General features: G+C 44.7%; 2 protein-coding genes across 3 annotated transcripts in view; one reads left to right on the top strand and one right to left on the bottom strand.

The window, feature by feature from the left end:
- EPOR (erythropoietin receptor) overlaps positions 1-4224 on the top strand; it is a 12478-nt gene extending 8254 nt beyond the window's left edge. The window contains exons 4-8 of the mRNA XM_018571737.1: positions 786-958; positions 2360-2507; positions 3150-3196; positions 3238-3405; positions 3506-4224. Of these exons, the coding sequence (XP_018427239.1) occupies positions 786-958; positions 2360-2507; positions 3150-3196; positions 3238-3405; positions 3506-4135 (1166 nt within the window). The 3' untranslated portion in view covers positions 4136-4224. The remainder of the gene's footprint in view (positions 1-785; positions 959-2359; positions 2508-3149; positions 3197-3237; positions 3406-3505) is intronic.
- A 7675-nt stretch (positions 4225-11899) lies between these two features.
- PLPPR2 (phospholipid phosphatase related 2) overlaps positions 11900-13499 on the bottom strand; it is a 16118-nt gene continuing 14518 nt past the window's right edge. Inside the window, exon 8 of one of the 2 annotated variants that reach the window (XM_018571739.1) lies at positions 11900-12310. In XM_018571739.1, the coding sequence (XP_018427241.1) occupies positions 12205-12310 (106 nt within the window). In that variant the 3' untranslated portion in view covers positions 11900-12204. The remainder of the gene's footprint in view (positions 12311-13499) is intronic. The other variant, XM_018571740.1, reaches the window with a different exon arrangement.

Here is a 13499-nt window from a genome sequence, read left to right on the forward strand (position 1 = left end):
TATATATATATATTATATATATACACGTGTGTGTTTGTACTTTTGTGTGCACACCCCAATGCAATAGGGCGCGTCCTCCTATGGTCACCAGCATTGCTTGTGGTCTTCACGCAGCTTTTCTTTCCCCAATACTGTCTTACCCTGCCTTGTTCTGCACAATATCTCTATGTGGAGGCAGCTTTATTGAAAAAGGCAGGACTTTGCTTTCTTGGGTCTGCACCTTCACCAAGGAGAGCAATGAGCTGCACAGTAATGAGATCACCAAATCTCACTCCAAATCTCCTGAGGCTGGCAGTCCGAGGCAGCAGTGCCTTAGATCTCATACTGCAGATATACAGCTATGAGTCTGTAGGCACAGGACTGCCTAGGCACACTGACATGCCAGGAAGTACTGTGCTATAATTCAGGTGTAGGGTCATCTGTAGGGAGACCACAGGCAATGCTGGTGACTAGTTCTTTGCCCTCTGCCTTCTTCTGGAGCTCAGTTCCTCATAACTTACTTTGTTAAAATCACACCAGTGCAAGACAGAGACAGCTGTAGGAACTGCACTTGGCACTATGCTCCTTGTAGTGTATTGAATGGCGTTGGTGCCCATATCCAAAGATTAGAGCCAGACAGGTCAGATGGGAAACGTTTCTCATGCCTTCCCTCTTGGCCACCATTGCAGACACAATTCTCAGTTTTCTTCATGGATAGAAAGGCTCCATGTTTGTGAAATGATGTCATCACCCTCGTCTCTCTGTGAAAAGAAGTACAAATGTTTCACGTAGCCCTCTGTTTTCAGTCTACCTGGAGCCCCCGAGTAATATCACAGTGAGAGAACAGAGGAACCCCCTGGGATTGCTGATCACCTTCAAGAACCCAGTGAAGGATCTGATCCTCAAAGATTGTTTGATGTACGAAGTCGTTTATACGAATGACAAAGGGCAGAACTCCATGATATTTCAAAAGTCAAAGGTACTTAAATCATTTATCTTTCAGTTTGACTTGTAGCATGTTAATCACGTTTTGAGACTTCTCCTAGTGTCTATAAAGGTGTTACCACTGAACTCATAGTCTAATCACAATTGGTATTGTTAGTATAAATATCTGAATCTGTATTTGTATCAGTGTCCTGAAGTCCCCTGCACTGGAGGCCACTGCCATTTGGGAGAGTAAGAAGCAGCACTGCACACAGCTGTGGGAGTGTAAGACTATACCTGGTCATGCGGGTACTTCTGCGCATGTGCGTAGCCTGTCTCCCGCATTTACGGGAAATGGGCGCTATTGCGCATGCGCACTCAACGAACGTGTGCGTGGAAACGTGCTAATGTGGCGCACCGGAAGTGATGCAGCTTCTCTGAATAGATGGCCCTATTTAAACTAAAAGAAACAGAGCTGGCAAAAAGAACAGAGCTGGTGGATATTAAGGATCATTAAGAAGAGGGAAAAGGTCGGGTAAGGTGCATAACAAAGATCATTGAGAACAGACAACAGGTCAGGGCAGGTGGATAACAAAGATCATTGAGAACAGGTAAAAGGTCAGGGCAGGAAGATAACAAGGATTATCGAGAACAGGTAAAAGATCAGGGCAGGTGGATAACAAGGATTATCGAGAACAGGTAAAAGGTCAGGGCAGGTGGATAACAAAGATCATTGAGAACAGGTAAAAGGTCAGGGCAGGTGGATAACAAAGATCATCGAGAACAGATAAAAGGTCAAGGCAGGAAGATAACAAGCATTATCGAGAGCAGGCAAAAGGTCAGGGCAGGAAGATAACAAAGATCATCGAGAACAGATAAAAGGTCAGGGCAGGAAGATAACAAGGATTATCGAGAACAGGTAATAGGTCAGGGCAGGTGGATAACAAGGATCATCAAGAACAGGCAAAGAGTCAGGGCAGGTGGATAACAAGGATCATCAAGAACAGACAAAGAGTCAGGGCAGGTGGATAACAAGGATCATCAAGAACAGGCAAAGGGTCAGGCCAGGTGGATCTTTGAGAATTAATTACTTCACAGTACAAGCAGCTAGAGATGTTGAGGATTCTCTCCTCCAAGATTTGTCTGGCTGGGGCTGTCTGAAGACATCCATATACATGAGGATTTGTCTGATATGTCTGGATTTTTCAGGCTATGGTCATGATTGAGATGTCGTCAAAAGCAATTTATATGCCTCGAAGAGAAGCTGATCCTGCACTAGACAGTTTTGTAGTTTGCTGCTCCTCTATTACACCGTAATCCTTACATTGATTCACTGAAAATGACTTACTAATACAAATTGCAGACAAGGACCATATCTCACAGCACATTGTGGCATCCATCCACCCAGCCTGCGCTTTAGTATCGCTTTATAGACAGTGTAATCTCTTCACTTTAGGTGCGCTCAGAGGACGGCTATGTGATGCTTTTCCTGGAGAAAGTGAAAAGAGATGCTGTGTACACAATCAATGTGAGAACGAAAGCAGATGAACCATACAATGGGTACTGGAGTGTTTGGGCCATGACCACTTTTCAGACATCCAATGGTGAGTGTGTCATATACATTGTTCCTATACAAGCAAAGGAGTTTTGTGTGGTCATTGAATGGACCTTAATGAAGTCTCAGTATTACAAATGACTTCTGCCTTTTAATATGACGATATAGTGATGATTAGCAGTATGGATTATATTGTATAATGTACAGCACAGTGTTCATTGTGGGGTATGTTATGAACTGCACGGTATACAGAAGGTGGCAGACTGGCATATGTTATATACAGAACAGTGTTTGGAGTGGAGGCGTGCAGAGTACATCACTTAAAGCACAGTTTATGGAATGGAGGGGTCCAGAGTATGCCACTTACAGAGCACTGTGTATGGAGTGAGGCAGGCCCAAAAAAGTAACTTTTAGCACAATGTATGGTATTCGGCAGTCCAGAGTATGGAATATATAGGATAGCTTACAGATTGGGGCATTGGAGGTAAGGCAAAGCTCCAGCTTTGCAGCACAGAGTCAAACGTTTGCATACTGAGCCACAGAATGCTCAGGAAGAAGAATAAAACCAGATCCCCATGTCAGCCCAATTCCTCCTAAACAGGGACACAGCCAGCAATAAAAACTATAACACCGTACAGGTTTGGCAATAACAAAGAAAAAAGACTAATCATTCATTTTGTATTTTTTATAGGATTTGATGAGATTCACATGCTGATGTTCGGTTTTGCCGGCTTTGTGGTACTAATGTCCATCTTCATAGTGGTTGTTTGTCAAAGAAGGTAAATGAAACCATTGAAGAAGTTGTGTATGATACCTGCATGCCGCACACTTCATCACTGACTCATGTCTGTCCTTGTAGGTTCCTCAAGAGAAAGATGTGGCCAGATATCCCAACTCCTGAACACCACTTCAAGGAACTCTACACCACCCATAAAGGAAATTTCAAGGTAAGCATGCTGATCAGAAAGTTTAATAGGTAAAGCGAAATGTTCCCTGTTTACATCATTTGGGTATTAATTAGGTATTTTCTCGGTTATTCATTTGCAGACATGGCTAGGCCAGACAGACTCATACCTTACCTGGATCTCAAGAAATATCTTTCATGAAGGTCCCATTACAACGTTGGAAGTATTATCAGAGCTTCCCAATGTTCCTCCATCTATCTTGCCTCCTGTACCACTACCACCAAAAGACAGCTATGTTGCTCTGGATGAGAATATTCTACCTCCTTTACTTGCATGGATGGTATCTACAAGACAAGACAATGTACAGAGAGCTCAGTTCAGCCCAGCAGATGAGAAGACCATGAGGACAGAGGGAAGACCAAGGGATCCAGAGGACATCAGGCAGCCGACTGCTGTAGAAGAGCCAGCCACAGCCGGCACTGAGATAATGAAACTTAAAGGTCCACCTAGCTCTAGGGCCATTTTCAGAGAGGACTCCCTAAATTCAGAGGAGGGGACACCGAGTCCCGCTTCCAGTTTTGAGTATACAGTTTTAGAGACGTGTGATGGGCTCTTATCCCCCAGGACTCGCTCCATTCCCCCTCGCCAGCCTCTGAAGTATGCCTACCTTCTGATGTCTGAATCTGGGGAGGAAAGTCCTCCTCCCTCACCCAATATTTACCAAAACAGCCTCTGTGGTCAATTTCCGGCCCCTGTTTACTCCCAGTGCTAGTAACTGGTCCTCATGATGGAAGATATGGACTCATCTGATATATATACATGTGGACCAGAAAAAGCTTTCCTCATCTAAGAAGGATGGAACTTAGACAATGGAAGTAAACATTCAAGAGAACCGCAGCTTTACAGGACAGTGGGGGATTAGGCCACTTCAAACTGGCATTTCGGTTATGGATGAACCCTGGATGGTTGAGTCACTCACAGGGTTATTCACAAAGGGGTGAAGAGTTTGGAGAAGGCAGGAGAAGGAAACAATCTAGGCCAAATTATCTGATTTGGAAAAATTCTCCAATTCAGCTCACTTTCCAGTTCAGCTATGTTGTCCTAGATGGTTCCCTTCTCCTGCCTTCACCAAACTCTTCACCCATTTGTGAATAACCCTGTAAATATCTACCGGAAGCCAAACATCTCAGCTGCACCCGCCTGCTTCACCAATACAAAGGGGTCTCTATTTGCCTGTTTTCTTGTTCGTTGGTTTACAAAATGCAGAAACTTCACCCACCTTAGCACCTTAACCTGATCCAGGAGAGAACCCTCCCTACACTCGCCCACCCACCAGGTGCCTACTTACCTCTTCCTGCTGATGGTGGTGCCCTCTGTTCAGAAATATTCTTCTGTGTTATCTATGCCTGTGCAGTAACTCCAGATAGACTTGAATAAGGATGTTCTCCTACATTAGAGAGTCTAGCTCTACTCAAGTCTATAGGGACTTACGTTGCAGGTGCTCTTAGCACTGAAGATGATATTTGCTCAGGAACTGTACATACCAGAGGAGGTCATCAGTGTCAGGAAGAGGTAAGTAGGCACCTGGTGGGTGGGGGGGGATTCTAAAGTAAGGTAGGTTAAGGGGCTAAAGAGGTTGGGATGTCCTTTATGAGAGATATAAGGAGTTAGTGACTCTGACCAACATCGTCCATCCATACCTAAGTTATGATTTTAGGCTGACTTTAGCTTCCAGCAGACTATGGACTTTTATCTATAACATGAACTGTAAATATACCAACACTGTATTATATCAGAGCTGAACACTGCCGAATGTTGCTGTAAATAATGAATGTGGTCAGTGGGTTCTAGAGACATATAGAACACAAGTCTTTGCCGTGTAGCAGTGCCGGACGATCAGAGATTTGTAGATTATCACAATGCATTAGCCTCCAAACTTGTGTCCTCCTCCATGGAACGCTGTGATGAGAGATATACAGGGGCTATCACAGCTGATCCCTATCTGGCATTGCTAGTTGTTTGGTTGTCTTCTGACACTTGGGTCACTTACCTTGATTAAGTAATAGACTGCAGCTGCTGCAAACTTGTTCCAGGCCAGAGACTCATGAAGGTCCAGAGACGGCCAGGCATTTACTAATTTCAGTAGCTCGCAGTGGTAGTCCATAAACCTTTTTTCATGACTGATTTACTTTAAAGGGGATTCCACTCCAGAGAGTCAAGATTTTTTTTTTTTAACCTGGTGTTTGTAGGGTGTATTTCCATTTTCCTTTTACAAAAACATTGATTGGCTTTCACCAAAATTGGCCCTAGAATGTGAAGTTATCAGACTGAGGTGGAGACATTAAATTGTCAGCTCCTGGGGGGCAGGGATTGCTGTGAATGATATCTGTAGTCCGTAAAAGTGAGTGGTGCAGCACTATAAACAATGCACTCAAAAGGTGAATCAGAGGCAAGTTGGCACGTGCCAGTTGTACACTTCATGTATTCCAGAATCCTGCTGCACTCCTCACCGGGTATCCCCATCAGCGTGGGAGCTCGAAGTGACTGCAAACGGCGCCGCTCATAGCAGAATTGTACACTCCAGTCATCTACTACTAGTGCCATCAATCCATGGGGTTTTGTGCTGTTACCCTTAAGGGCTGGGGAACACCTACGTATGCCGTGTGGTCACGGAGTCGCCCATCATCGAAGATCGCGCTATGGGTGCCATTATTTTCTAATGCCAACCCAGTCGTGCCAGGCCAAATCACGCGGTTCCCGCCGTGATTCCGCCCGTGCATCCAAACACAATCACGGCTAAAACAGCTGCGGGTCGTGTATCGCAAAAAAAAAGGTGCTTGTATAATTTTTCTGCGATTGGATGTACCCAATTATAATCAATGGGGCCGCACGGCATTCGCTGTCTGCAATTGTGCACGACCGTGTGATCCCAGATCGCTCAGGTCTGCACCGGCCCTAAAGGGAAAGTTTTTCTAAACTTGTATTCCGTGTCACGTGTTGATGCCATTGTCATCCATTGACTTGTTATGGACTCCACTAGGTAGATTCCCCACTGTTATTCCTACATTTGCTGCCCATCGCTCTTGCTTCTCTATGCCCCATAATGTAAAATAAAACCATAAAGGAGAGTGGGACCAGCTCAGAAATACAAAGCTCTGGCCGGGGTTAAGGCTGGGAACCCAGGTACAGAGATATCACCTCAAGAATTGGTAGTTTATGCGATACAATGCTATCTACCAAAAACAGAGGTGTCTTGGTGGACTGATCTCAAGGCCAGAGGCGGACAGCCTAGCATTAAAGGAGAAATGAAGCCAAGAGCAGGGGATAAATATAACCCCTAGTAGCTTTTTTGTGCCACCTGTGTCTCATTGGGGAGATTTCCCTTCACTTCCTTTCCGATAACCACAAGAAGAAGTAAGAGGAAATCCCTCCAAAGTGAAGGGAAATCACAGGTGGTCACCAGAACTAGTGTCCCCATTGCAAGATTCCGCATCTATTCCTATTCTGATGACAACCCGCAATTCAGGATTTTCTTTCACTTTCATAACGTTCACCAGGACACAGAGAGGGTGAATCTTCCTAACGGGGACATAGCCAGCAATAAAAACTTGACAAACGTTCTAATTCCTCTTAACTCCATCCAAATCTTAAACAAAAAGTTTTGGCTTCAGTTGCACTTCAAATTAATAGATTTCTTCCTGTTCCTCTTCTTAGTCTTACTCTACCGCTGACCACAGTGTACCTTTTGTACATAGAACATCCTAATGTGAATATTTCCCTTCAAGCCGTCATTTCCCTGAGTTACATGAAAGATTTTATAGCTCAATGTTTTAGTCTGTGTTTCATACTTTTTTTTATAATAAATGTTTTTATTTTTTATTATATCTGTGTGTACTAACTTATTTCAAGGCACGCTCTTTAGACGCATACCGGAAACACAGTCTACCATTGCAAAAATGCTGGGGTTGGGTTTTACAATGGTGTATGGAAAGCCCCATCCAAAGCCTTTTAAAAAAACAGAAACGGAAAAAAACTATATATATATATAAAATATTTGTATGTCCTAGACCAGAGGTAGGCTAACTCCGGCCCTCCAGCTGTTGTGGAACTACAAGTCCCACAAGGCATTGCAAAACTGACAGCCACAGTTATGACTCCCAGAGGCAGATACATGGTGGGATTTGTAGTTTAGCCACAGCTGGAGGGCCAGAGTTTGCCCACCCCTGCCATAGACCAATGTGCAATAACAGGGCAGACATTGCTTGCTTTACCTGTAACAGCACAGGCAAATCCCATCCATGCATTCCAGGTGCTTATCCTTCTCATTGGGCCATATTATTGCTTCCAGTATATTATAGGATCCAAAAAGTGGAATCTTCCATCTCTGCTTCTGTTATATCCACCTGGTAAAAGTGCGCCCAAAAACAACCGCAAAGCATGATTACAAGACAGTATCAATTTTATTAGAAGCCACCATTGTGTGCAGCACATACAAAAATGTACAAATAATAGAAATCACACGGTTAGAAAGTGATACGGCGACAACATATCTGTGTTCATAGCTGCCTGTTGTGAAGGTTGCACCGTCTCCGGGATTCACTTAAAGGGAAACTCTGCTCAAGGCTCATAGATGGATCAGGGAGGAGGGGAGCATAAGGTGTAAATAACAGTCATATAATTGTACCAGTTCCATCAGGGGGTCAATAAGAAGTCCTGCACAAAGGTATTTCTGGGATATATTGGAACGCTCCCTCTACTGGTGCGATAACATGGATTGCCTCCATGGAGGTGCCACCGAGTGAATACAGAGGTTGGTGCAGGCTGGTAGACCAGAAAAGATCTTGAAGCTAATATCCATCCAAAACAACTTTTTCAACTTGGGTCGGGTGTGACGAGGTTCTTCCCCATCAGGATCTTCTTGTATTAGGATGTCTCCTTCAGTACTAGACATTGCTGGGCTGAGTTGTTCAATTATGCACCCAATCCCAGTGGTGCTTACCGATGCAAATGATCTGTATACTCCTATAGAGAATCCACTATGGGGCTACTGAGATACAAGTTCTGTCTCCTGGACCCTTAGTGGATTCTCCATTGGCATACACAGAAAACCTAAAGGATAAAGCATTCATACACTATTTGTTCATTAAGAAAACAGTACCTAAGCTCCAGCTAAGTGACTTTTCCCAGGTCAGCGTTTCTCAACCTTTTTGCAATCATGGCCCCCTATAAAGGTATGCAAAATCTTGAGGCACCCCAATCTAAAACATTAAAAAACAGAAATGTAAAAAAAGTGTTGCCCCTCCAAAGTCCATAGCACCCCCTTATCCCAGATAGGGCTCTGGTATGATTTTTCAGCGGAGACCCCATGCAAAATCAGGAGCCCTTCCTTCACACCATAGTCCCCCCCCCCCTTCTCATCAGCACCCCCCTTTTCACATCAGAGGTCCTCCTTCACATTAGAAGGCCTCCCTTTACATAAGGAGTTCCCTTTTCACATCAAAAGCCCCCCTTCAAATCAGAGTCCCCTTTTCTTTCATATCAGGAGCCGCAGCTGTGACAGCATGGCAGAGGGCAAGAGGCGAAGCAGGCCTGGATGGAGGAGAACTTTTTTGAATGGGTTACACCCTTCCTGGATTAACGTCATTTGTTTCCATGGTGCTGGCCAAAATTTCGAGGCACCCCTGAGGAAGCCAGAAGGCACCCTAGGGTGCCACGGGAACTCTGATTGAGAAAGGCGGGCCTAGGCTAAGAGTAGGACTTTGAGAAAATGATGCCATCAGCCTGTTGTAGGCAGAGAGAAGCATGCAAGCATAAATGCTGACCCTGGATGATATCTAAAAAACGATGGTTCCGGCCTTCTGGGCAGTAGGAAAGATAAAGACATTGCCGGGGGGCGGGGGGAGAACTGTAGCAGTATAAAACATACACTCTAAATAACATGCATACACTTAACATGGTCAAATCTATATGGCACGAGGTCCGCTTTATCCTTTGTCCTTTCTACCTGGAGAAATCTGTTTTAGCTGAAATCTGTCCTCTGACTAGCAGCATGTGGGCCTGGAGGTCGCTGTTATGTACACACACCCCTCCTTCTGCTCCACTGATCACATGAGGCAATTCACATTGTTGCGACGTGCTACCGCATTCACCATAACGTGCATTCATTGTGAATGGGCTGTCAATGGAGCGCAACAAAGGGTTTAACAAACTTGCTCTTTTTTTCTGGGGGTCATGCATTGGAATGCACAAATGTGAACCATCTGTGGTGTGCTGAAACGCATGTGCATTGTGGTGCGCTGTGTAGGTTCATTTACAATGGTGCTGCAACGCAATAGTCTGAACGCGAAATTACATTGCAACCATTTTCATTCTTGTTGGAAATGTAGTTCTCATTATTTCCTGATCGGTGCAGCTACACTGGCAGGGGTCTAGGAAGTGTTCTAACACCACCAATGAGAGGGGTGGATACAAATGTAATCGATTTGGGTCAAGAGTTAAGAGTATTCTACTTACCTGTACTATCAGGTTGGGACACAGGCAGTGGGATTGGCACTGTGATACCTATTTGTGTGACATGACACAAGATGGTGCCTGGGAAGACCCACGGAGACCCCCAGGGGTGCCTAGCTTAATGAACACCTATTACATTGCATCATACAGCAAGCTGCCGAGAAGCACAGAGAGCTGGCGCTGCTTCTGTTTTGGTCACATTGAAGGTTTTAGCGTATTTCACAACGGTTTAAGCCCTGCCCACACCTTTAAACCACTCCCCTTATGAATGTGGCAGTGATAGAAGGTTAGGTTGTGTAGGAGCTTTGAGTCCAGGGGATTTGCTACACTTTAAATATGCCGCGCCTCACTCAATCAACCTTGAGGGAGGCAGTTTCTGTTAGGTTCATGCAGATTATGAATGCAGATGAGCAACCAGCAACTCCATGATAGCAGATACAATTGGCCAATGCGGTCAACACTTCCTGACTGAGGAAGGCAATTGAAATGCATGGGAGAGTGTACCACAGTGGAAAGCAATGCCCAATGAAGGTGTAATACTGAGTCATATAGCAGTCGGTAGGCCAAACGCCCATTTTTGAGGTCCGTGTGAATAAAGTCTTGCTGGACTAGAAATAAATTCTGCAGGTTCTGAATCCTCTGCTGCTATCTGAAGTAAGAGTCATGAAGACCTTCTTCCACTTTGACCATAGAGGACACCACCTAGGACACATCTCTACCCCTTAAGGTAGGGCGTTGGTGCATCACATGTGACATCATCTAAATGATGGACAAACAATGTAGAGGGTCTGATGGAAGCATTTCTTATGACCTGATAAGTCTCAACCTTGCCATTCCAGTGTCCAATGAGACTCATCAATGGCCAGTAAAGGCATCCTCACCGGACAAGTAGATGGTAGTTGGTGAAGCTAAGCCATCAAGACAAGGAAAGCCAGAAATGAAGTGAAGTTAAATCAGAGAGGGGCACAGAAGACACTTTTACAACACTAAAAGAGTCAATTTTGTGGTATCTTCGCCGATGCAGCACCTACTGGTTCAAAATGTAGTATGTCCTCCTACCCCGACCCATTCACCTCTGGTCCCATCATTCAGCTATCAGATGCCAAAGCCGCTTCTGCCCACTAAGATTCTGGTATCTGACAATGACAATAGGAAGGCTGGGAGAGAAGTCAAAATCCAGAGTACAGTCTGGGCCTAAAATTCAACGGACTCCACACAGGGACCAACTTTTAGACAGCGCTGTTGTTATCTTAGGTGGGGGTCGGCTTCACTTTAACCTTCCACTTTCAAAATACTCTAAGACCTCAAAAAAGAAAAGACAAATAGTAGCTTCTATCCTCTCCTATCATCTTCCTTTGCAGCAATTTGTCTGCTGACAGGTGCACTTTAAGGAGATTAGGCGCCCAATTAAAAAAGGTTATTTTTTTATCCTCATCTACAAGATTGGCTTGAAAAGTTTAAATCGGTGGAGCTTTATGAACTTCTTCCTTTAAATATGGATTAGAATAGGTTTAGGGTGGGGAACATTTTGGACAATTTTTTCAGTGAAAAACTGTCCAGAAGGTTTTACAGACTGGAGAAAGCTGGCTATGAAATAGTATTCCCTCAAGTGTCAAAATACAGTAAAAGGAAGCGAAGAAATAGAATTGAACAGCTCAAAAAAAAGGTTAAGCTGTAGAAATTGATAAAATGCTGATCGACAGTTAGGGGTCTATTTATAAATAATTTGCAGGGCTATTCACCCTGCGAATCTCTGTGAATGTTCGTTTTGTTCTAACAGAGGCAAACACGAACATTTATAGTATATTGAATACTACATTATAGCCACTAGATGGCACTGAGGAGCATAGAAAATAAATACTTATTTCTTATGTTCCTCAGCTCCATCTACTGGTCATAACGCAGTATTACATTACATTGCATTTGGCCTGAAAGAAAATATTCTAAAAACATTAATTTTTGCCTTGCACAGATCGAATGTACACAGAGATTCGCAGGGCAAATGCAAATTGCGGCAGCTGAACATCTGTAAGGAAACAGAGGGAATGTCATATGTGCTACTTATGCTGCAATTACAACGGTATAAACATACAACGGCACACACATACCAATGACACGCATGTTCAATAATACTACTAAGATGAAATCGCTTTTGATAATTGAGAATTTGGCGTCAAAATCTGGAAAACATCTCACGTTATGTTACCAGAGTCAGAGTGGTGGTAAAGGCAGGAGATTTGTCTCTGACGTGCAAACTGATATTCAGTGCAAAGGGATCACACTCTTATGGCTCTGCGCAGTTGGCCAAACTCTGATGAGTGCCATTGTGCTCTATACTTGGCTGGTCATACAGTTCGATGGTATGAGAACATCTGGGGTGACAGGAACAAGGCATGGTGGGGGGTCAGGTAACATTGCTGGATGTAGTTCCACAGTCCTATTGATGGGGAGGAAGGAAGAGAGGGGTGGTTGGGAGAGAAAAAGAGGGGGGGGGCGGTTAAAAGAAAGCGAAAGAGAGAGAGAGAAAGAGAGAGAGAGAGAGAGAGAGAGAGAGAGAGAGAGAGAGAGGAGAGCTGATGTTATAATTGTTTGGAGAGCAAACATATGTAATGATTTTACAGCTTGGCATATTAATTGCATAAATATCTCACATTTGTTTTAAAACAAGCTCCTGGGACAAAGTCCCCATCCCTCACCAATCTAACCAACCATGCCCATTGTCCCCATCCCTCACCAATCTAACCAACCATGCCCATAGTCCCCATACGTCACCAATCTAACCAACCATGCCCATAGTCCCCATCCATCACCAATCTAACCAACCATGCCCATAGTCCCCATTCATCACCAATCTAACCAACCATGCCCATAGTCCCCATCCATCACCAACCTCACCAACCATGCCCATAGTCCCCATTCATCACCAATCTAACCAACCATGCCCATAGTCCCCATCCCTCACCAATCTAACCAAACATCCCCCGCCAACTCAACCAACCATGCCCATAGCCCCCATCCCTCACCAATTAAACCAACCATGCCCATAGTCCCCATCCCTCCCCAATCTAACCAACCTTGCCCATAGACTTCATCCCTCACCAATCTAACCAACCATGCCCATAGTCCCCATCCGTCACCAATCTAACCAACCATGCCCATAGCCCTCATCCCTCACCAATCTAACCAACCATGCCCATAGTCCCCATCCCTCACCAATCTAACCAACCATGCCCATAGCCCCCATCCCTCACCAATTAAACCAACCATGCCCATCGTCCCCATCCCTCACCAATCTAACCAACCTTGCCCATAGACCTCATGCCTCACCAATCTAACCAACCATGCCCATAGCCCCCATCTCTCACCAATCTAACCAACCATGCCCATAGCCCCATCCCTCACCAATCTGGCCCATAGACCTCATCCCTCACCAATCTAACCAAGCATGCCCATAGCCCGCATCCCCCACCAATCTAACCAACCATGCCCATAGCCCCATCCCTGGCCAATCTAACCAACCATGCCCATAGACCTCATCCCTCACCAATCTAACCAACCATGCCCATAGCCCCCATCCCTCACCAATCTAACCAACCAAACCCTCCGCATAGCCCCATCCCTCAACA

The sequence above is a fragment of the Nanorana parkeri genome, unplaced genomic scaffold (genome assembly GCF_000935625.1).
Source record: "Nanorana parkeri isolate BGI_ZX_2015 unplaced genomic scaffold, ASM93562v1 scaffold1825, whole genome shotgun sequence".
Taxonomy (NCBI): Eukaryota; Metazoa; Chordata; class Amphibia; order Anura; family Dicroglossidae; genus Nanorana; species Nanorana parkeri.